Here is a 20,649-nt window from a genome sequence, read left to right as displayed (position 1 = left end):
TAAATAAAGAGTGAAGAGGATGTTAATTTAACCAGGTGTGGACATTCCATGTAGACAGGACAAAGAAGCTGAGAGCAGATTATGGAAACCAGATACACTTATTCCGTGAGAAAACAGGATGAGAGAGAGGGAATGAAGCTTTATTAAAACCCTAATAAACACTGTGATTGGTAGGTGTAGATAAGGTCAACCGTGCCAGGCACTAGAATCACAGGACTAAACACAATGAGCTCATCATCAATATGAAGTAACGCGAGAACTGTCTTTAGAACTGGGAGGGGAAACCAGGCCGTGACGAGGTGTAGGAACCGAATGTTATTGGTTAGAAATGATTTGCATATGAGGGAGGTAACCTATATTTGAAAGTATAAAATGGCGGATTGGAATGATGACGAAAACTCCTTTGCAAACTGGTTTTATGACTTAAAAAATAAATAAAAGTCTCTGGATAAACCATCAGCTCTGGTTATTGGCATTTTTATTTAAAAGTATTTTAACTTGGAATTCCACCACAATAGAAATAAACAGATGTATCTGCCCCTAGGTCGTCTTTCAAGGGGCAATGGAACTGTCAATGTCTGGACCATGATACTTTCTCTGGTGTGTCAACAGGTTAGAGGACTGACTGAAACTTTTCCCACACTGGGAGCAGTGGTATGGCCTCTCTCCTGTGTGTATTCTCTGATGTTTCTGTAGGGTTCCTAACTCAGTAAAACTCTTCCCACACTGAGAGCAGTGGTATGGCCTCTCTCCTGTGTGTATTCTCTGATGTGTCTTTAGCGCCCCTGCCCGAATGAAACTCTTCCCACATTGGGAGCAGTGGTATGGCCTCTCTCCTGTGTGTATTCGCTGATGTTTCTGTAGGTTTCCCAGATGACTGAAACTCTTCCCACACTGCGAGCAGTGGTATGGTCTCTCTCCTGTGTGTATTCTCTGATGTCTCTTCAAGTCTCCTAGTTGCCTGAAACTCTTACTACACTGGGAGCAGTGGTATGGTTTCTCTCTTTTGTGTATTTTCTGATGTGTTTTTAGTTCTCCTAGTTGTCTGAAACTCTTCCCACACTGGGAGCAGTGGTATGGCCTCTCTCTTTCGTGTATTCTCTGATGTTTCTGTAGGTTTCCTAGATGACTGAATCTCTTCCCACACTGGGAGCAGTGGTATGGCCTCTCTCCTGTGTGTATTCTTTGATGTCTCTTTAGGTTGCTCATCGTAAGAAAACCTTTCCCACACTGCAGGCAAGGGTAAGTCTTTTCTCCTCTATGAGTCTCTGGGTGTGATTTCAGGTGAGATGGACAAATGAAACTCTCACTGCAATCTAAACAGGGACGGGGTCTGCAGGTGTGACTTCTCAAATCCTCTGGCTCATAGAAACTACTGAAGCAGTCCATGCAGTGGTGATTCTTCCGTCTTAAGCTCCTCTGTCTGTGTTGTTTATGGTTTCCTGATGCGGTGGAGCTGGGCTCGCTGTCTGAGCCTGGGTTGGAGCTCTCTCCTGTAAGAATAGCAACATATACAGGATTACAAATAATATGACAGCAACAAGTAATGCTTCCATAGGCTCAGCAGTGCCAGAAGTAACAACAACTCTGGAGTCTGCAGAATACAATGACTGAACACAGAGTTCAAGAGAGATTCATCAATCCCACAATGGAAGAGACCAAAGAGGCACTGTCAGACTAAGCAAGTATTGATTGTTACAGTGGTACACTATTAACACCATCGAGCATTGACTAGGAGTTGTACAATAAATACCATTTTAACATTAGCAGTGTCACAAGTAACACAACTAGGTCTAGGCGGTACAGCGGTTGTGGCGCCCCCGAGGGCTGGGCCCAGGGAATGCCCCATTCATTGGCACAGCTGTGGCCAATTAGATCGTTTGGCCACTCTGGCCTTCGACATTTGACCTTTTCGCACGTACGTTCTAGACATTCCCAAAGCCGCCGCAGCTGCTGTTCTAGAATTTCATTGTTGTGCCGTAAACAGTCACGCGTCTGCCCTGCGGTTTGGAGATCAACGCCTCGGCAGGCTCATTAGGTTGGTCTAGGGATTGTGTGTGGCTTAACTTTGTCTTAAATTTTGCCTTTATTGGATATCAGACAGTTTTTATTCAAACAGCCCTGTATCACGAGTACAACGGCTGATCCACAAGGCTGAGTAACGATAGCTAGCTTATGTGTTTATGTTTGCATTGTCTAATTAGGCTTTGACACGGAAAACATTAAGGAAAACGATAAGGAAAACATTTGAAACATTTCTGTACAAATGTATTTAACTGTTGGTCAAAAGTGTTTTTGACGAGGTGACTGACAGTAACAAGCATCAAGACAAAGCCTATTCAATTAAGATTTAACATTTATTAGAAAAAATAAAACTCATAAAAATGTGTGTTTGTTTTTCCAGCTTTACTGCCACCAATGCTGGATCCCGCTGTGTGCTCGTCTGGCCTGGAGAACAACGAACTCTGTTCATAAAACTCCTAAAACGTAAACATTTGTAAAAATGAACAATTGCAAAAAAAAACAACTCTGGCCAGCAGTATAGATTTGTCAGTAGAACAGATTTCAGAAAAATAAATAAAATATTTGATGTAAATTAAAATACAACTCTAAAAGCAAACAGCTAAAATATATATTTTTTAAAATTTCCCAGAATTGCTCAATAGTGCCTAAGAGTGTGGTACTCCCCAGAGCACGGCGTAACACACAGGGGTGCGTCACACAGGGGTGCGTCACACAGGGGTGCGTCACACAGGGGTGCGTCACAAGGTCCACACGTACTTCGTCAACCTCCTCTGCTTCCTACTCCTGGTGCTGGACAGGCAGACTCTGCAGTGCCTCCTTGTGCGGCTGCCCTGGGTCTCAGTCTAAGGGGTAAGGGGTGAAATGGCCGACCAGCTACGACTGCAGACCACCTCAACTGTAGCTGTTGTTCTGCCTCCATCACCACCAGCATCTTCAGAGGGATCTGGGTCTTTGTTGGAGGAATGGGCCCTCAGGGTTCTGAATGGGGATCTGGGTCTTTGTTGGAGGAATGGGCCCTCAGGATTCTGAATGGGAATTTTTTCACACCAAAGCTTTGAAGCAGTGGCTCTATGGAATTGTAGTTCAGGGTTTGAAGCAGTGGTTCTATGGAATTGTAGTTCAGGGTTTGAAGCAGTGGTTCTATGGAATTGTAGTTCAGGGTTTGAAGCACGTATCGAAGCTTCAGTGTCGCACTGCCATCACTAGTGAAAAGGTGCAATGTAAGTAGCAGAAGTGATGGTTGTAATAATAACAATAGTAACACATCTAATACAACTTTGAAGTTCATCATGTGTGTTGAACGTCTGTAATTATCTCTCATCACTACCCTGCTTGCTGCCAAAACTCTACACCCGGCTACTGTTACAGTTGTACACTATTAACACCGTAAAGCATTGACTAGGGGTTCTACAATAAATACCATTTTAACATTGGCCAAATTCATCACATGAACTTACCATCCAACTTGCTCTCTTCCTCCTCCACTTCCTCTCCTCCCTCCTCTATTTTCACCATGGCATGTTCCTCCTCCACTTCCTCTCCTCCTTCCTCTTCTTCTGCCACCATCACTTCTTCCTCCTCCTCTTTCACCATCACATTGTGTTCCAGTGTTTGACTGCAGTCCTCCAGCTTCACTGCCACCATCTCTGGACCCGCTGGAGAACCACAGCCAGAACCCAGGGACTCTGTGGACCTGGGTTCAGACATGGTAGCTGGGCTGTGAGGTGGATCTGTGCAGTGTAAACAAAGGTGCAAACAGTGATGGGTACATTTCACTTCCATGAGCCAAACCGGAAGGACACACACTACTACGAATTGTTATTGTAAGGGAAAACAATACAACAAATGTAAAAACGAGCTGTAATCACACTTTAGTTGAACATCATATGCCAATATTTAATAGATAAATATGGCACCTATAAACTGAGACATAGGCCTACTCAGAGTGGTGTATTAGAAGAATGACGCTAATGAATGAGCGATAGATAGACAGAGAGATAGATAGATAGATAGATAGAGAGATAGATAGATAGATAGATAGATAGATAGATAGATAGATAGATAGATAGATAGATAGAGAGATAGATAGATAGATAGATAGAGAGGTAGATAGATAGACAGATAGATAGATAGATAGAGAGGTAGATAGATAGACAGATAGATAGATAGAGAGGTAGATAGATAGATAGATAGATAGATAGATAGATAGAGAGGTAGATAGATAGACAGATAGATAGATAGATAGATAGATAGATAGATAGAGAGGTAGATAGATAGACAGATAGATAGATAGATAGATAGATAGATAGATAGATAGATAGATAGATAGATAGATAGATAGATAAAGAAAGAAATGGATATATGACTGATATCCTGTACCTTCGGGCTGCCAGTCTGCTTCTCTACCCTCTGGGCTGCCAGTCTGCTTCTCTACCCTCTGGGCTGCCAGTCTGCTTCTCTACCCTCTGGGCTGCCAGTCTGCTTCTCTACCCTCTGGGCTGCCAGTCTGCTTCTCTACCCTCTGGGCTGCCTACCGCCCAAGTTGCCCACCTATTATTTCTACCAGCCCACCCTAATATAGCAGGCTAAAACCAGCTCTGAGTAAAACAATCAAACTACCACACATTTGGAAAATCTCTCTCTTGAATTTGCTTAATCATACAGCTTTTAGCATAGCTAAGAAGTTTCACAGTTGAAATTACAGTATCTGCTCGGTTTGAAAAGTGTAATCTCAGTTTGCAAAATTTCTCAGACTGCCTACCCAGGCAGGCAAACGGTCGCCTGGCAACCTGCTCCATAGGTTTGCGTGAAGGAACTGTTTGAGTCTCCATCATTTTAAAACCATTTCTTAAAAAGAGCAATGCAAACAGTTAACATATGTTTGCGGATTTACAATTAGGCTAAAATACGGGTAGGTCACTACTTCCACTACTTGACCTACCTATAGATGTAAATTAACCTTTACTAATTATTCAGTTGGCTAATAACACTACTATTTACTGTGATATTTCGCCTGCATTGATCAACGTTAACCCATACAATCCAGAGCTTTGTGAGTTGTCAGTTGTTATGCGGTCCATTTCGTCCAGATAAAGCTTCATATCGCCCTGATTCTGACCCGCCATTGACGAGGAATGCAGTCATGTAATGCTGGTCTGAGCGACGGGGGAAGTTCCACTTACATTTGGGCATTTTTAGCTATTGGTCGGTATACCGGTGCACGCTGCTCACATCAGCACTGTCGGACGTCTGATCACCCTAGAAAGAAAATCTGATCGCTTCCAGCTCGCTACCTCGACATACAAGTAGAAGTTACGATGCACTCCTGAATGAACACATCTGACCAACACGTTGTCGTCTATTGATGACATCATCACCGGGGCTTTGCCTTTGGTTTAGGACGCCCGGGAGATCGCCGGTCCACCGGGACGGGGGCGGAACAGGCTGAAAGGGATAGTTCACTTTTTTACACCTTATAGTCAGATGGTTCCTTGAAAGTCGTCCATGCGCCGGGAGAAACAGTAATCCATGGTTCAGAGTGGTTTAAATAGGCACTACTAACTTCAGCTAACTTTAGCCACCGCTAGCAAAAAAAAACAATGGGTGTGAATTCGATCAAGAGATAAAGTTCAACATGTGTGACCAAATGACCTCAAAGTAACTACCAACCAAGTCAGAACGTTCATTTTAGGTAATTTGGCTGTACAATGTTGACCTTTGTCTCTTGATCCCATTTACATTACATCCCCACACATCCACGTTTATCCTGACCTTCAAACAAACCCCCAAGTCCATGAGCTGTCTTCGTTACAATCAAATAATGCATTAAAACAAAGCATATAAAATTCAACGTGACAGCAACATGCATTTATTCTGTGCAGGATATGCACATAGTAGGAGTACTATTCAATGGGATGAAGGGAGGAGGAGAGGAGAGGAGAGGAGAGGAGAGGAGAGGAGAGGAGAGGAGATCAGGATCAGGATCAGGATCAGGATCAGGATCAGGATCAGGATCAGGATCAGGATCAGGATCAGGATCAGGATTGGACACATTGAAATGGAACAAAATCTTCAGGACAGACCATTTTTCCTTAACCCTAAAATGTAAATGGTTACCCATTATCAAAGGGTGTGACCAATGTAATGTATTGAGGTTTAAAATGTCATTTCAAAGAATAAGCTCTCTTTATACAGTATTAGAATACAGTGAGCTGGGCAGGATCTAGAGGTGCACGGTTGGGCATTGCCCACCCACATAATGTGGCCTACCCTGTTGACAATGGATGTGATGAGTCATGTGTAAAGGTTGCAGTTTTTATTTTTTTATTTATATTGCTTTCGCAATCTGATATTTTCTTCATATCGTACAGTCCTAGTTTACACCATAGAGCATTGACGAGGGTCAGTGTACAATAAATACCATTTTAAAATGATAAAAATTCATCACGTGAACGTACCATCCAACTCGCTATTTTTCTCCTCCTGTCTCTTCCTCTCCTCCTTCCTCTCCTTTCACCATCACATCTTCTTCCACCACTTCTTCGTCCTTTTTCACCATCACGTCTTTCTCCTCCTTCCTCTTTCACTGCAAAGTTGTGTTCCAGTGAGTGTTTGACTGCAGTCATCCAGCTTCACTGTCACCATCTCTGGACCCGGCCGTGTGCTTGTCTGGGCTGGAGAACCCCAGCCAGAACCCAGGGCCTCTGTGGAACCTGGGTTCAGACATGGTACCTGGGCTGGAGAACCCCAGCCAGAACCCAGGGCCTCTGTGGAACCTGGGTTCAGACATGGTACCTGGGCTGTGAGGTGGATCTGTTTTAATGTAAACAGGAAGAGGCACACTCAGCGAAGGGTCAATTTCACAGTGAGATTATCAAAACAGGTAGAACACGTCCTCCACTGTGAATTGGAAGGGAACACACACATATATAATAACAAGCTGCATATGTCGTAGAATTTAAGTTATAATACTTTGAAATAAAATACTGTTAACCAGAGCTGTTGATTCATTCAAAGACTTTATTCAGGTTTGCAAAGTTGACCCCGTTATCTCGTTAACGCCTTCTATTCAACGTATTTCTCTTTCCTGTCTACATGCACCAATAACATTCAAGATCTATATTTCGTCATCAAGGTGTGCGCCGCCTACCTGGCTGGCGCCCGTTAGTCTGGTCAGACCTTGACGCCCAGGCTGATTTCAAAAGCCTTTTGTTCTGGCTGTTTATAACTTTGTTTATTACTTAATTACCCTAACTTTTAATTACTCTATCCTGATTTCTCCAGCTTTGATCCTTTGTTCTCTTCACCTATAGCAAACCCCTCAATCTGCATTCTCCAAATGTTCTAGGACCATCTGTTTTCTTGTGACCTCTTCCCTAGGTGTGGGATTACAAACCCTTATATTGTCTATAAATGTATCATACATACTTAAAGTCTGAAACATTAGAACATCCTCTGGTATCTCCGTGATCAACACAGATGGTCGTAGTTTGATGACATCATCAGTGGGACTTTCCGGGCCGCGTCGGGTTGTCATAGCGGTGCTGCTCGGCTCGATGTGAAAGTTGTCGGAAAGAATAGCGATTTAAAACAACGCAGGAAGGCGAGAGACTCGCCGAAGAAAATCATGAAGGGGGCTAAAGATCCAGACGACACTTAATGTTTGACAGATTTCAACTCCGTTGCCAACAGGGACCGGGATAACAGAATGTCAACAACGCGGCCCCTCCTCGGTATGAAGCGAGTCACCGAGGTAACCTGCTCGGAGCCTCCGGGAAACAGGCTGTCGCCGTCGGCCAGCAAGCAGCAGCAAGAGGCCCTGACGGTGGACGAGTTTACGGTCCTCGAAGACAAGCAGGAGGAGCTGCGATGCGCTAAGCTCAGGGTCGAACAGGTCTTCAAGGTAGCTTTTACCATCATCGGCCTTTTGGACCACACCGCCGGACCCCACGGCAGCAAAGCGTCGCGGCAGATATGGCTTCAGCTGAAAGGAAAGAGAGACGACGTGTCAAAGGCTAAGGTACGGTTCAGGGGTACGGGTGGTCTAACGGTCTTCTGGGTGATCGTTGAATACTGTTTTTGAGGTTCGGGCTGTTACTATTACGCAACATTATGAAACCCGTCGTCGTCTGTGGCGTCAACATGGTTTGCGACAGGTGAGGTTCAGACTGCCTCTACGGTCGATCTGTAGGCCCACTAGCCTGTGTTGATTAACTCCAGCCTGTTGGATGTTCATGTATTATGGTCCTCATTTATGCTAGGCAAAGGTGCGGACAACTTTAGTTGAGTTAGGGTTAGGGCTGGAGCTAGGGTTAGGGCTGGAGCTAGGGTTAGGGCTGGAGCTAGGGTTAGGGCTGGAGCTAGGGTTAGGGCTGGAGCTAGGGTAGGGCTGGAGCTAGGGTTAGGGCTGGAGCTAGGGACTGAATGAGAGAGAGAGAGACACACACACACACACACACACACACATAGACAGACAGTCAGACACAGAGACAGAGAGAGACACACACACAGACAGACAGTCAGAGAGAGAGAGAGAGGTTTACCCCTGTGATTTCCCGTTCATTCTGAAAACATCACACTTCTGTATCATGAGTTTCCCCTTGTGCACATGGTGGTGCAGCCGGCAGTTCAAGTTCAGTCTATCCAGCAGAACCCTGATTTGATTTGGCAATATTATTGTCACAGTTCAACTCAATGCGGAAACGGTTGCTTACTATCTGGTGCCAGTAAAAGTCTCCCCGCCCACCCCACAGAGAGGAGGGGAAACCCTGAGTCACACAGCTGCCGTATGGCCCTCCCACCGTGTGTAACCATGTACTGTAACCATGTGTAATACCCGTATAGAGCTTACGATGTGTGCAAAACGACCACTCGGACCTCTGGAATGCTTCCATAGTACGTTTCCAAGCTTGAGCTGTTTTATCAAATCATCCGACCTATAGATGTGGTCCTCTGTGGCTCAGTTGGTAGAGCATGGCGCTAACAACACTTAGGTTGTGGGTTTGAGTCCTGCTGGGACCATCTATACTGAAATGTATGAACTCACTGCAATGTAAGTCGCTTTGGATAAAAGCGTCAGCTAAATGGCAGATATTATTATAGATGTACTATGCTACGTTCTGTACATAGCAGGTGAGCCTGGTGGAGGTAGAAATTGGAGGACAGGCTCACTGTAAAGCATGGAATGGGGAATGGTGTCAAACACGTGTTTGTAACCATTCCTTTGTTCCATTTCATGCATTACAATGAGCCCGTCCTCCGATTCCTACCTCCACCAGCCTCCCCTGGTACTTGGTATGGGTTGGAGTAACACTAACCGAAGGAGGATGACCTGGTTCCCTCCTGTTCTGGCTTGTTATTTATAACCGCTGATGTTTTCTTCATTGTACTCTCAGAATTGTGAAATATTGTCGATAGTTAAAACATGGAAGGATTAGGAAAGAGTTGAAAATCTGTAGATTTTTGGCTGCATTGCCAAGGAGCTTTGCTATTGCCTCATCCAGTCTTCTCACATCTACAGTTATCTAGGGGCTAGGAGGGAGGAGCTCTGGGCTAAGAGGTAGGGGCTAGGAGTTAGGAGGTAGGTGGTAGGAGTTAGGGGCTAGGAGGTAGGAGCTCTGGGCTAAGAGGTAGGGGCTAGGAGTTAGGAGGTAGGTGGTAGGAGTTAGGGGCTAGGAGGTAGGAGCTCTGGGCTAAGAGGTAGGGGCTAGGAGTTAGGAGGTAGGTGGTAGGAGTTAGGGGCTAGGAGGTAGGAGCCAGGGGGTAGGAGCCAGGGGGTAGGGGCTAAGAGCTAGGAGGTAGGGGCTAGGAGGAAGGAGGTAGGGGCTAGGAGGAAGGAGGTAGGGGCTAGGATCTAGGAGCTAGGAGGAGAAGCTTTTCACATCCACAACGGTTTTTCCATTTTTGAATTCTACATTCAATTCACTTCCTGAACTCTAACTGAATTGACCCCAACCCTGTTTTCTGCCCTCCCACTGCTCAGAGGAATGGGGAAGAAATGAATTAGTGAAAGAATATTATCACCGAATATTATCACCCAAATTGGAAGAATGGCGAACGGCCAACCTTTAGGAGCAGCAGGGTTCATACCCCTGCATCAGCTGATGATGTCATTCCCTTGTTTTCCCCTCATATCTAACGAGTGGCCTCATTTGTGTTGTTGTTGTTGTTGTTGTTGATGATGATGATGTTGTTGTTGTTGTTGACTCTGTTGTTGTTGTTGTTGTTGTTGTTGCTGCAGGAGTACCTGAAGGGCCTGTGTGATCCGGAGCTGCAGAAGGAGGAGCGCTACCCGGTGGACATGCACTGCATCTTCGCCGGCGCCCGCGGCCTCTTCCTGGACCGCCTGCTGAGGGACACCAGCGCAGAAGTCCAGGTGCCGGCGCCAGGCCTCCTGCGCCTGCTGGGCCGGGCCGAGGCCGTGGTCATGGCCCAGAGCCGCGTGCAGCAGTTTGTGGCGCTCTTCCACGAGAAGCGCTGCCTGCCCGGCGACCGCGAGCCTGCGGTGAAGCGCGCCTTCAAGGCCTTCGTGGAGGAGAGGGACGACAAGTACGCCATGGAGCTGCTGCTGCTGCCCAGCGCCCTGAAGGAGGAGCTGCTGGGCCTGGAGCCCGACCAGGACCGCTCCCAGAGCAGCACCCCCGTCACGGAGCTCTCCAACCGCATCTTGGACACCAGCTTTGATGAGGCCGGGTCCGGGGGTGGGGGTGGGCCTGGGTCCGAGGCGGCGCTGCTCAACGGCCGGCCCTCCCATAAGAGACGGTCGTCTGAAAGCGAGCTGAGAGACACCAAGAGGCAGTACTCCCTGGAGAGGTCCGGGAACACCAGCCACGGCCGAGCCAAGACCCCCTCCTCCTCCTCCTCCTCCTCCTCCTCTTCCTCCTCCTCTTCCTCCACCACCACTAGGACCCCGGGTGCCGGCCTGGGGACTGAGCCCACCCTACTGGACCCAGGCGAGCTGTCGGGGGACGAGGGTGAGGCGGTGAGCCCGGAGACCAACCTCCGCTGCCTGGTCAACTTCTTCCGGACCATGGGCTACCGGCAGGAGGTGGTGGAGCGGGTGGTCCGCGACACGGGCCGCACGGAGGACACCTTCCTCCTGCTGGAGCGCATCGTGGCCGAGAGCCAGCACACCAAGGGGGGGCCGGGGGCGGGCCCGCGGGGAGGGGGGGGCGTCCCGGCACGCACGGATCCAGATCCATCGCCTTCTTCCTCTTCCTCGTCTTCGTCGACGTTCTCCAGGAGCAGGGACAAAGACCGGGGGCCGGTCCGGACGCTGGCCGACCTGAAGGCCAAGGAGAACATCAAGCCCGGCGGCGGGAGCAGTAACGGCGTCGGCCACCGGGGGCAATGTGGCGGCGGCTACGCGGTGGCGCTCAAGAGGAGCTGCAGCGCTCAGGGCGGAGCCTACGAGGTCATCACCATCGACGATGACGAGGTCATGGCGGAGACGACAGCCCCCGGCGGTGGCGGTGGGAAGGCCCGTAGCGTGGCCGAGCTCCTGGATCCGCCCTCGGCCTCCAGGATGGACTACCTGTCCCGGGGGGGCTCCCAGACTCTGGGTGCCCTGGGGGGGCTGGGGGGAGCAGGGGTGCGTCTGGAGAGCGTGACCACCCTGCGGAGCTCCACCACCCCCCAGCAGCGGCTGACCCAGCCCCCAGACCCACGGCCTGGCTCCTCCTCCTCCTACCTGACCCTGGGGGGGGGTGGTAGCTCCAGGGTCCCCCTGCCCCCCCCACCCAGCGCCGCGCCCCCCCCTCCCCTCCTGCTGCCCCCGCTGACGGGTATGACCCGCTTCACCCAGTCCCTGAGGACTCCCTACACCCTGACCCTGCAGAACGAACCAGGCCGCCCAGACCTCCGGCACATCATCATCGACGGCAGCAACGTGGCCATGGCGTGAGTACCGCGCCCCCCCCCCCACACACACACACACACTTTACTGTACCTTCTGCGTAGGAGACACACACGCCCACACACACACTAATTTGTCATCAGACTGTGATGACTGTTTTTGGAACCCCGAGAGAGAGAGAGAGAGAGAGAGAGAAAGAAAGAGAAAGAGAGAAACAGGACTTTTTCATGGGTAACCCAAGAGAAAGATGGTAAGCTCTTCCAGTAACTGCCTCTGTGTGATACCTGAGTTCTCCTCTAGTCTCTCCTCCCCTCTTTGTCTCGCCTCTCCTCCCCTCTCTGTCTCCTCCTTTGTTCAGTTCTCCTCTATCCTGTCAGCTGAAGTGCTTGTTAGCAGTTGTTGTGGTCAGGGCAGTAGGACCGTCCTTCAGACCCTGCCTCAGTTGTTGTGGTCAGGGCAGTAGGACCGTCCTTCAGACCCTGCCTCAGTTGTTGTGGTCAGGGCAGTAGGACCGTCCTTCAGACCCTGCCTCAGTTGTTGTGGTCAGGGCAGTAGGACCGTCCTTCAGACCCTGCCTCAGTTGTTGTGGTCAGGGCAGTAGGACCGTCCTTGTAATGGAAAAACCAGTATATGCACATACTCCAGCATTATGATTAACACACATGTTGATTAACACACATCTTTATGTATTGGAATGTGCTTTAGTGTTCCATATGAGTAACCCCCTAGGCAGTTACATCATCTGTGACGATCATATGGAGTATCATGTGTTCAGTCTCATTGATTAGATTGTGCCCCTGGCCAAGGTTTCCACCTGTGATCAGGAGACGACCCCATTATCGAGTCATAGGGCAATAAGCCTAACTAGTAGCCTAACTATACTTACTGCCTGTAGCGGAATAATCATAAATCCAGAGCCACCCTACACAACTTGTTGACAGGAGAAGATGAAAATACACATTAGTGTCTTTTCATAGGTTCAGTCTGTCCCCAGGAGATAGAGACGTAAAACTTCTAACTACAGGACCATTGTTCTTCGAGGCTGTCCCCAGGGTATTATCTAGGACCGCTGTAGATCATGCCACCTGTTTTCAAGGTTACATTATTATCATGTGAGGGCCCCGCCTCATCATCGGACCATCTTAAGGGTATAAATTGTATGCTGTAACTTGTATTGGGGCTCTCTGTTCGTACAGTGCTTTCTATCCGTATGGTGCAGATTGCTATGCTTGCAACCATTATTAAAATCTACTAAACAGGTATTGTGTTCGTGCATTTTAGCAAAGTCTCACCGAGATCGTTATTTGTGGTAAATCCCCTAGACAAAGATTTCCACCACATCCTTCAGACCCTGCCTCAGTTGTTGTGGTCAGGGCAGTAGGACCGTCCTTCAGACCCTGCCTCAGTTGTTGTGGTCAGGGCAGTAGGACCGTCCTTCAGACCCTGCCTCAGTTGTTGTGGTCATGGTCCAAACCCATAGCATTGTCATGAATTATACCATAATTATGTGTCTAAAACCCTCTACTCCATCAGAATGAGGTCAGTCAAGCACCTTGTGTGTGTGTGTGTGTGTGTGTGTGTGTGTGTGTGTGTGTGTGTGTGTGTGTGTGTGTGTGTGTGTGTGTGTGTGTGTGTGTGTGTGTGTGTGTGTGTGTGTGTGTGACGAACAAGTCTGGGTTTTTTTTATTGTAGAAACTACCAGGGGAAAATTAGAGTTTTTTTGCATATGGAGTTGTTTTACATTTCCTGGTTGTCAAGGTGATTTTCCGGTCAGCCAGTCAGCAGGTTGGGTTAGTTTCGTTATGCATCCTGTCATAAATCACTTTCTCTTTTACAGGGAACTTCCCCTCACTTTGCATGGCCCCAGGGTGTGTGTGTGTGTCTCTCGATCTGTCTGTGTCTGTATCTCTGTCTGTCTGTCTGTGTGTCTATATTCTGTCTGTGTGTCTGTATCTGTCTCTGTGTGTGTGTGTGTGTGTGTGTGTGTGTGTGTGTGTGTGTGTGTGTGTGTGTGTGTGTGTGTGTGTGTCCTGTGGTAGTTTGAGAGTCTCCACACATCCCAGCCACTCTCGGGGCCTGTCCCTCAGTCTGAACTTTGTTGCTCTGAGAAGCACTGGCCCATGTGACCAGGAAGCTCTGAGAAGCACTGGCCCATGTGACCAGGAAGCTCTGAGAAGCACTGGCCCATGTGACCAGGAAGCTATGACCAGCACTGACCCAAGTGACCAGGAAAATGGCTAGCAGATGACAAAGGCTCATTCTCAATTGTTAGAAACTCGATTCTTCACATCCTCTTCTCAATCCTCCACTCGCTTCCTTCTCAAAACGCCATTGGAGGAGAAGAGCTAGACTCCTCCCTGTAGTTATTGTCCTCCAATGCTTTTTGAGAAGGGGTAGAGGTGGAGGTAGAGGTGGAGGTAGAGGTAGAGGTGGAGGTAGAGGTAGAGGTGGAGGTAGAGGTGGAGGTAGAGGAGGTGGAGGCGGAGGTAGAGGAGGCGGAGGTAGTGGAGGTGGAGGCAGAGGAGGTGGAGGTAGAGGAGGTGGGGGTGGTGGAGGACTCCATCCTACTGAGACCCTCTCCATCCTACTGAGGACCCCCAACACGCAAGAGCATAAACACTGTTGTGATTGGTCAAGAGGTGTCTGCTCTCGTGCACTCATAGGCACAGGAAGATATTCGCGCTAAATTTAAGAATATAAAAAATAGAATATTTATTTATATTCATAAAATTAGCTACAGTAGTTATAGTCCATACATTTATTTTTGTTTTCTTATTTAACATAATTAATGGATTGTGTAGGCGGGATTATGTTCAGGCAACATTGAAGAAATGCGTTCCAGCCAAATTTAACGACCCTGCGTGATTCACACTGTCGGTTATTTTGTAGCCTAAATGATGTTCTATGAACATTATCCCTTACATATTAGACATTGTGATCATATTATTCTGTTGGATTGGGTGCATGCATTTATTTTTGGTACTGAGACTGCAGTCGGCTATTCAACAGGACTGTTTGAGAAGGTACATCACAGATTTATTTTGCATACCCCCTAGATCGATCCACGTACCCCACTTTGACAATAGTGGCTCTAACTAACCCTCTCTCTCTCTCTCTCTTCTCTCTCTAGCTAACCCTCTCTCTCTCTCTCTCTCTTCTCTCTCTAGCTAACCCTCTCTCTCTCTCTCTCTCTTCTCTCTCTAGCTAACCCTCTCTCTCTCTCTCTCTCTCTTCTCTCTCTCTCTCTCTCTTCTCTCTCTAGCTAACCCTCTCTCTCTCTCTTCTCTCTCTAACTAACCCTCTCTCTTTCTCTCTCTCTTCTCTCTCTCTCTCTCTCTCTCTCTAGCTAACCCTCTCTCTCTCTCTCTCTCTCTAACTAACCCTCTCTCTCTTTCTCTCTCTTCTCTCTCTAGCTAACTCTCTGTCTCTCTCTGTAGGCCCTATCTAACACCCTTTCTCCCTCCCTCCCTCCCTCCCTCTCTCTCTCCAGACACGGTCTCCACCGGTGTTTCTCCTGTCGAGGCATTGCCCTCGCTGTGGAGGCGTTCTGGAGGCGGGGCCACAGAGAGATCACCGTCTTCGTCCCCCAATGGCGGCAGAAGAGAGACCGCCTAGCCACAGGTCAGAGCCAATTACAGCACAGCACAGGTCAGGAGGCAGCCAATCACATCACAGCACATGCCAGAAGGCGGCCAATCACATGTTTTCTGTTGTGTTGAACAGAGCAACAGTTCCTGAACCAGCTGGAGGACCTGAGGCTGCTCTCCTTCACCCCCTCCAGAGAGGTGTGTGGCCAGAGGATCTCCTCCCATGATGACAGGTAACTCCTCACCCCTTACTCATCCCTGCTCTCCCCAACCCCAAACTCATCCCCAGACCAGCTGTTCTCTCTCTGACTCTGACTCTGTCTCTCTGACTCTCAGCTGTTCTCTGACTCTCCCCCCCCACACTCTCAGCTGTTCCTCTCTGACTCTCAGCTGTTCCTCTCTGACTCTCAATTGTTCCTCTCTGACTCTCAGCTGTTCTCTGACTCCGACTCTCAGCTGTTCTCTCTCTCTCTCTCTTGCAGGTTTCTTCTACACCTGGCGGAGAAGACGGGAGGGGTCATCGTAACCAATGACAACCTGCGGGACTTCGTCGACACGTCTGAGGCGTGGAAGAAGATCATCCAGGAGAGGTAAAGGGTTAGGGATCAGGGGTCAGAGGTAGGGGATAGGGGGTCGGAGGTAGGGGACAGAGGGTCGGGGATAGGGGGTCGGAGGTAGGGGATAGGGGACAGGGGGTCGGCGGTAGGGGATAGGGGGTCGGAGGTAGGGGACAGAGGGTTGGGGATAGGGGGTCGGAGGTAGGGGACAGGGAGTCGGAGGAGGGGGGTAGGGGACAGGGGGTCGGAGGTAGGGGATAGGGGGTCGGAGGTAGGGGACAGAGGGTTGGGGATAGGGGGTCGGAGGTAGGGGACAGGGGGTCGGAGGAGGGGGGTAGGGGACAGGGGGTCGGAGGTAGGGGATAGGGGGTCGGAGGTAGGGGACAGAGGGTCGGGGATAGGGGGTCCCTGACCCTGCCCTGACCCTGACCCTGGTCCTAGCTGTCCTGACCCTGACCCTATCCCTAACTTTACTGACCTTGACCCTGTCCTGACCCTGACCTAGCTGTGCTATCCCTGTCCTGACCCTGACCCTGGTCCTAGCTGTCCTGACCCTGATCCTGTCCTGACCCTGCTGTTCCTGTCCTGACCCTAAGCCTGACCCTGTCCTGATTCTGCTGTCCCTGTCCTGACCCTGTCCTGACCCTGACCCTGACCCTGCTGTCCCTAACCCTGACCCTGCTGTTCCTGTCCTGACCCTAAGCCTGACCCTGTCCTGACCCTGTCCTGTCCCTGTCCTGACCCTGTCCTGACCCTAACCCTAACCCTGACCCTGACCCTGACCCTGTCCTGACCCTGTCCTGACCCTGTCCTGACCCTGACCCTGACCCTGACCCTGTCCCTGTCCTGACCCTGTCCTGACCCTAACCCTAACCCTGACCCTGACCCTGACCCTGTCCTGACCCTGTCCTGACCCTGTCCTGACCCTGCTGTCCCTCCAGGCTGCTGCAGTTCACCTTCGTGGAGGACCTCTTCATGATCCCTGACGACCCCCTGGGGAAGCACGGTCCTCACCTGGAACTCTTCCTACGCAAGGACTGCAGGTGTGTGTGTGTGTGTGTGTGTGTGTGTGTGTGTGTGTGTGTGTGTGTGTGTGTGTGTGTGTGTGTGTGTGTGTGTATGTTTCTCGCACACACACCCACACAGAAACAGAGATCCAGTCCTCTGCATACCCACTGGAGCATCTCTCTCCCTCTCTCCACACAGATGGTCCCACCCAGTGACCCCCCTGAGGCCAGACTTCCGGGTGCCCACCCCCGTCTACGTCCAGGCCCTCCAGTCCGCCACCCCCCAGATCAGACCCACCTCCCACTGGCCCCACTCTGGCCCCCCGGGGTGGCACCCCCCCCGCCCCTCGCCCTCCCCCCCCACCCAGCGACGCCCGTCCCCCTCCCCCCCCCCTCCTCCTCCTCCACAGCAGCAGCAGCATCGCCAGCCCCCCCGCCCCTCGCCCTCGCCCTCCCCCCCCACCCAGCGACGCCCGTCCCCCTCCCCCCCCCCTCCCCAGCGGTCGTCCTCGGAGACCGTGGACCTGAAGAGGAAGCTGTACGACATCTTCCCCAACCAGAAGCCACGCATCGACCGCATCCTGAGTGACAACCCTTACATGAGGGACCTGAACGCTCTCTCAGGACTCCTACTGGGATGAACACACACACACACACACACACACACACACACCTGTCTGTCTGTTGGAGGAGGGGAGAGGAAGACACAGAAGCTGAATTTGAGTTTAGTATTAAAGACTTGATCAGAGGCGCTGCTGGAGAACATGGCTGTTTTGTTTGGAAAGAATCTCTTTCTTTCTCTCTCTCCCCCCCCTCCCTACCTCCCTCCCTCCTCCTTCTCTCTCTCTCTCCTCCTCCTTCTCTCTGTGTCAGCTCAACACTGGTGTCCATTCTTGTACCACGAGCACATCTGTTTCAACACCTTTCACAGTAGTCGGCTTTTCCGGTGTATCCATGGAAACCGTGGCATGTCGGGGGAGTGATGGCGACGGGAGCGTTTTTGATGATCATAAAGATGTGAACTTTATTTGTTTATTTTATATATATATATATCGATACTGATCTCCTGTAATGTAACTCTGCTGAGCCGAGTCTAGGAAGGTGTCAGACAGGAAGTGGCGGTGTTCTGACTGCTGAAGGAAGCGTGTGGCTGGTTTTCTTGCTTTCTTGTTGTAATATAATTACAGTTTCTGTGTTCTGTCAATGACGTTGGTTTTTGTAAATATGGACATTGTGGCCAATGTGGAGATATGGTTTTATGTAAACCCTCACAGAAATACAGCAGCCCTAAAGAAGATTTTATTTTTTCTTCTTCTTTTAAGCATGGACACGCACTGTCCCCTAGTCCCTATCCCCTAGTCCCTATCCCCTGTCCTTGTCCCCTGTCCCCTGTCCTTGTCCCCTATCCTCTAGTCCCTGTCCCCTATCCCCTAGTCCCTGTCCCCTGTCCCCTATCCCCTTGTCCCCTATCCCCTAGTCCCTATCCCCAGGCCCTGTCCCCTGTCCTTGTCCCCTATCCCCAGGCCCTGTCCCCTGTCCTTGTCCCCTATCCCCAGGCCCTATCCCCAGGCCCTGTCCCCTATCCTCTAGTCCCTATCCCCAGGCCCTGTCCCCTGTCCTTGTCCCCTATCCCCAGGCCCTGTGCCCTATCCTCTAATCCCTATCCCCTAGTCCCTATCCCCAGGCCCTGTGCCCTATCCCCAGGCCCTGTCCTTGTCCCCAGGCCCTGTGCCCTATCCCCTAGTCCCTATCCCCTGTCCTTGTCCCCTATCCCCTGTCCTTGTCCCCAGGCCCTGTGCCCTATCCCCAGGCCCTGTTCCCTATCCTCTAATCCCTATCCTCTAGTCCTTATCCCCAGGCCCTGTCCTCTATCCCCTAGTCCCTATCCACTAGTCTCTATCCCCAGGCCCTGTGCCCTGTCCCTTATCCCCTGTCCCCTATCCCCAGACCCCTAGTCCCTAGCCCCCAGGCCCTGTCCCCTATCCCCAGACCCCTAGTCCCTATCCCCAGGCCCTGTCCCCTATCCCCAGACCCCTAGTCCCTAGCCCCCAGGCCCTGTCTCCTTGCCTTTTAGAAGACAGGCCAGAGCTACCTTCTTGTTGCTCTCAGATGTTCTGTCAGATTTGTTGGTGTCAGATTTGTTGGTTGTTTCTGTACAGGATGTGTAAATCCTGGAGTCCCAGAGTGACTCAGGCCTTCAGTAGCAGACTTACTGTTGTTACTCAACAGCCTGGCCTCTATTGTGCAACACCACACTGCCCTGTTAACACACAGCCAACAGCCACTCATGGTTGGCCAATATGGTGAAATGCCTGTCACTCCAGTTTCAGCCACCAGAGGGCGGTGTTTACCAAGCGTGAGGCGCCAGTGTTCCTACTACCAGGGCCCAGTGTTTTAAAACTCTAAATCTAGATCAGAATGATCCGGAATTGTTTATTTAATAGTTTGGGTGCTTAGACTTTCCAAGTAAATATGTGCCATATGTGAAACTGGTTGATTATGTAATTATAGAGAGAAACATTTCAGTCAAGACATGAGTGTGTCAATCCACTCCAAGCTGATTTAATTTGTTTTAAATTAACACTTCCAGAAGGAAGATTCAATGACAGACTGTAGTGACTGTTAACAACTTGCTTTATGTTCAAAGAAACATCTGTTCTATGAAAGCTGGGAGTTGGAGTTTCCCCATAGATCAGAATGATCCGGATTGTTTTTTGCGATCCAGGATCTGGACGTTTTTTTTTAGTAGTAGATCAGCCAGCTCGATCTGATCCTGGATAGCAAAAAAGAATCCGGATCATTCTGATGCAGATTAAACGTTTAGAAATACTGGGCATCAGGGAGTGTAGAGCATTCGGCTGCAGCCTAGCGGGGTATAATACACTTAGCCACTAGCAAACTACTCAGAAACACATCTCTATTCCTACCCGTAGGGGGCAGTGTGACCTGTACATTATGAAGTCTAAAGTCTATTTCCTTTTCCATCAGGTGGCAAGGAGCCTGCCTGGATGCTGTTATTATCTCTGTAATATTCAACTTTTTGGGGAGATGCTTATCAGTGTATTCTAGCTTTTATGTCCCTCCTGGTTCCCTGTCTGATGTTTCTTTACTACATGATGATCCAATGGATGTGATTGGTGTATTGTTTACATTTACTTCCTGTTCCAGGGGGCTATGATGTCACAAAGCAGGATCATGGGTTAGCCAGATAACTGTCCTCAAATAACCTCAGTATTTTTTTGTTGCAAACAAAACAACCACAAACAAACAAACACTATACCGTACTCAGCTAGTCAACTAGGCGTTCCCGACAACTTATATTTAAGTTAAGCTTTGTTTTAATGAAGCATAAATTAAAGATCTGTGCCTGTAAAGTGCATCAGTCATCTGGCTGACTCTGTGGTCCTGCTTTGAGATGTGGCCCTCAGGGTTCTTTCAGAAGGGAGGGGGGTCCAGTGGTCCCGTGGTCTGAGTGCTGAGAGAACTGTGGGTATCTCACAGTGATCTGAAAGACACGGTGCGTTTGATTTCCACAGGCTGAAAGACTGGGTGCGTTTGATTTTCCACAGGCTGTTCAAAGTTAATAAAGGCTGTGTGTTTGTCATAAACAACTTTTGTTT

General features: G+C 49.6%; 2 protein-coding genes across 2 annotated transcripts; one reads left to right on the top strand and one right to left on the bottom strand.

The window, feature by feature from the left end:
• Positions 1–448: 448 nt before the first annotated feature.
• On the bottom strand, positions 449–3,549 carry LOC310801830 (uncharacterized protein). Its single transcript, XM_083665991.1, has 3 exons — positions 3,483–3,549; positions 2,782–3,227; positions 449–1,493 (listed from the first exon to the last, which is right to left on the bottom strand). Exon 3 carries the CDS (start codon positions 1,387–1,389, stop codon positions 553–555), a length of 837 nt encoding a protein of 278 aa, XP_083522117.1. The 5' UTR covers positions 1,390–1,493; positions 2,782–3,227; positions 3,483–3,549; the 3' UTR covers positions 449–552.
• A 3,999-nt stretch (positions 3,550–7,548) lies between these two features.
• On the top strand, positions 7,549–20,628 carry n4bp1 (nedd4 binding protein 1). Its single transcript, XM_083666972.1, has 7 exons — positions 7,549–8,044; positions 10,265–11,922; positions 15,369–15,499; positions 15,602–15,698; positions 15,948–16,055; positions 16,964–17,065; positions 17,229–20,628. Exons 1-7 carry the CDS (start codon positions 7,733–7,735, stop codon positions 17,668–17,670), a joined length of 2,850 nt encoding a protein of 949 aa, XP_083523098.1. The 5' UTR covers positions 7,549–7,732; the 3' UTR covers positions 17,671–20,628.
• The last annotated feature ends 21 nt before the right edge of the window (positions 20,629–20,649 follow it).

The sequence above is a fragment of the Argentina silus genome (genome assembly GCF_951799395.1).
Source record: "Argentina silus genome assembly, chromosome: 3".
NCBI lineage: Eukaryota > Metazoa > Chordata > Actinopteri > Argentiniformes > Argentinidae > Argentina > Argentina silus.
The sequence above is the reverse complement of the archived record's forward strand: the minus strand, read 5'-3'. Positions and strand labels throughout refer to the sequence as shown.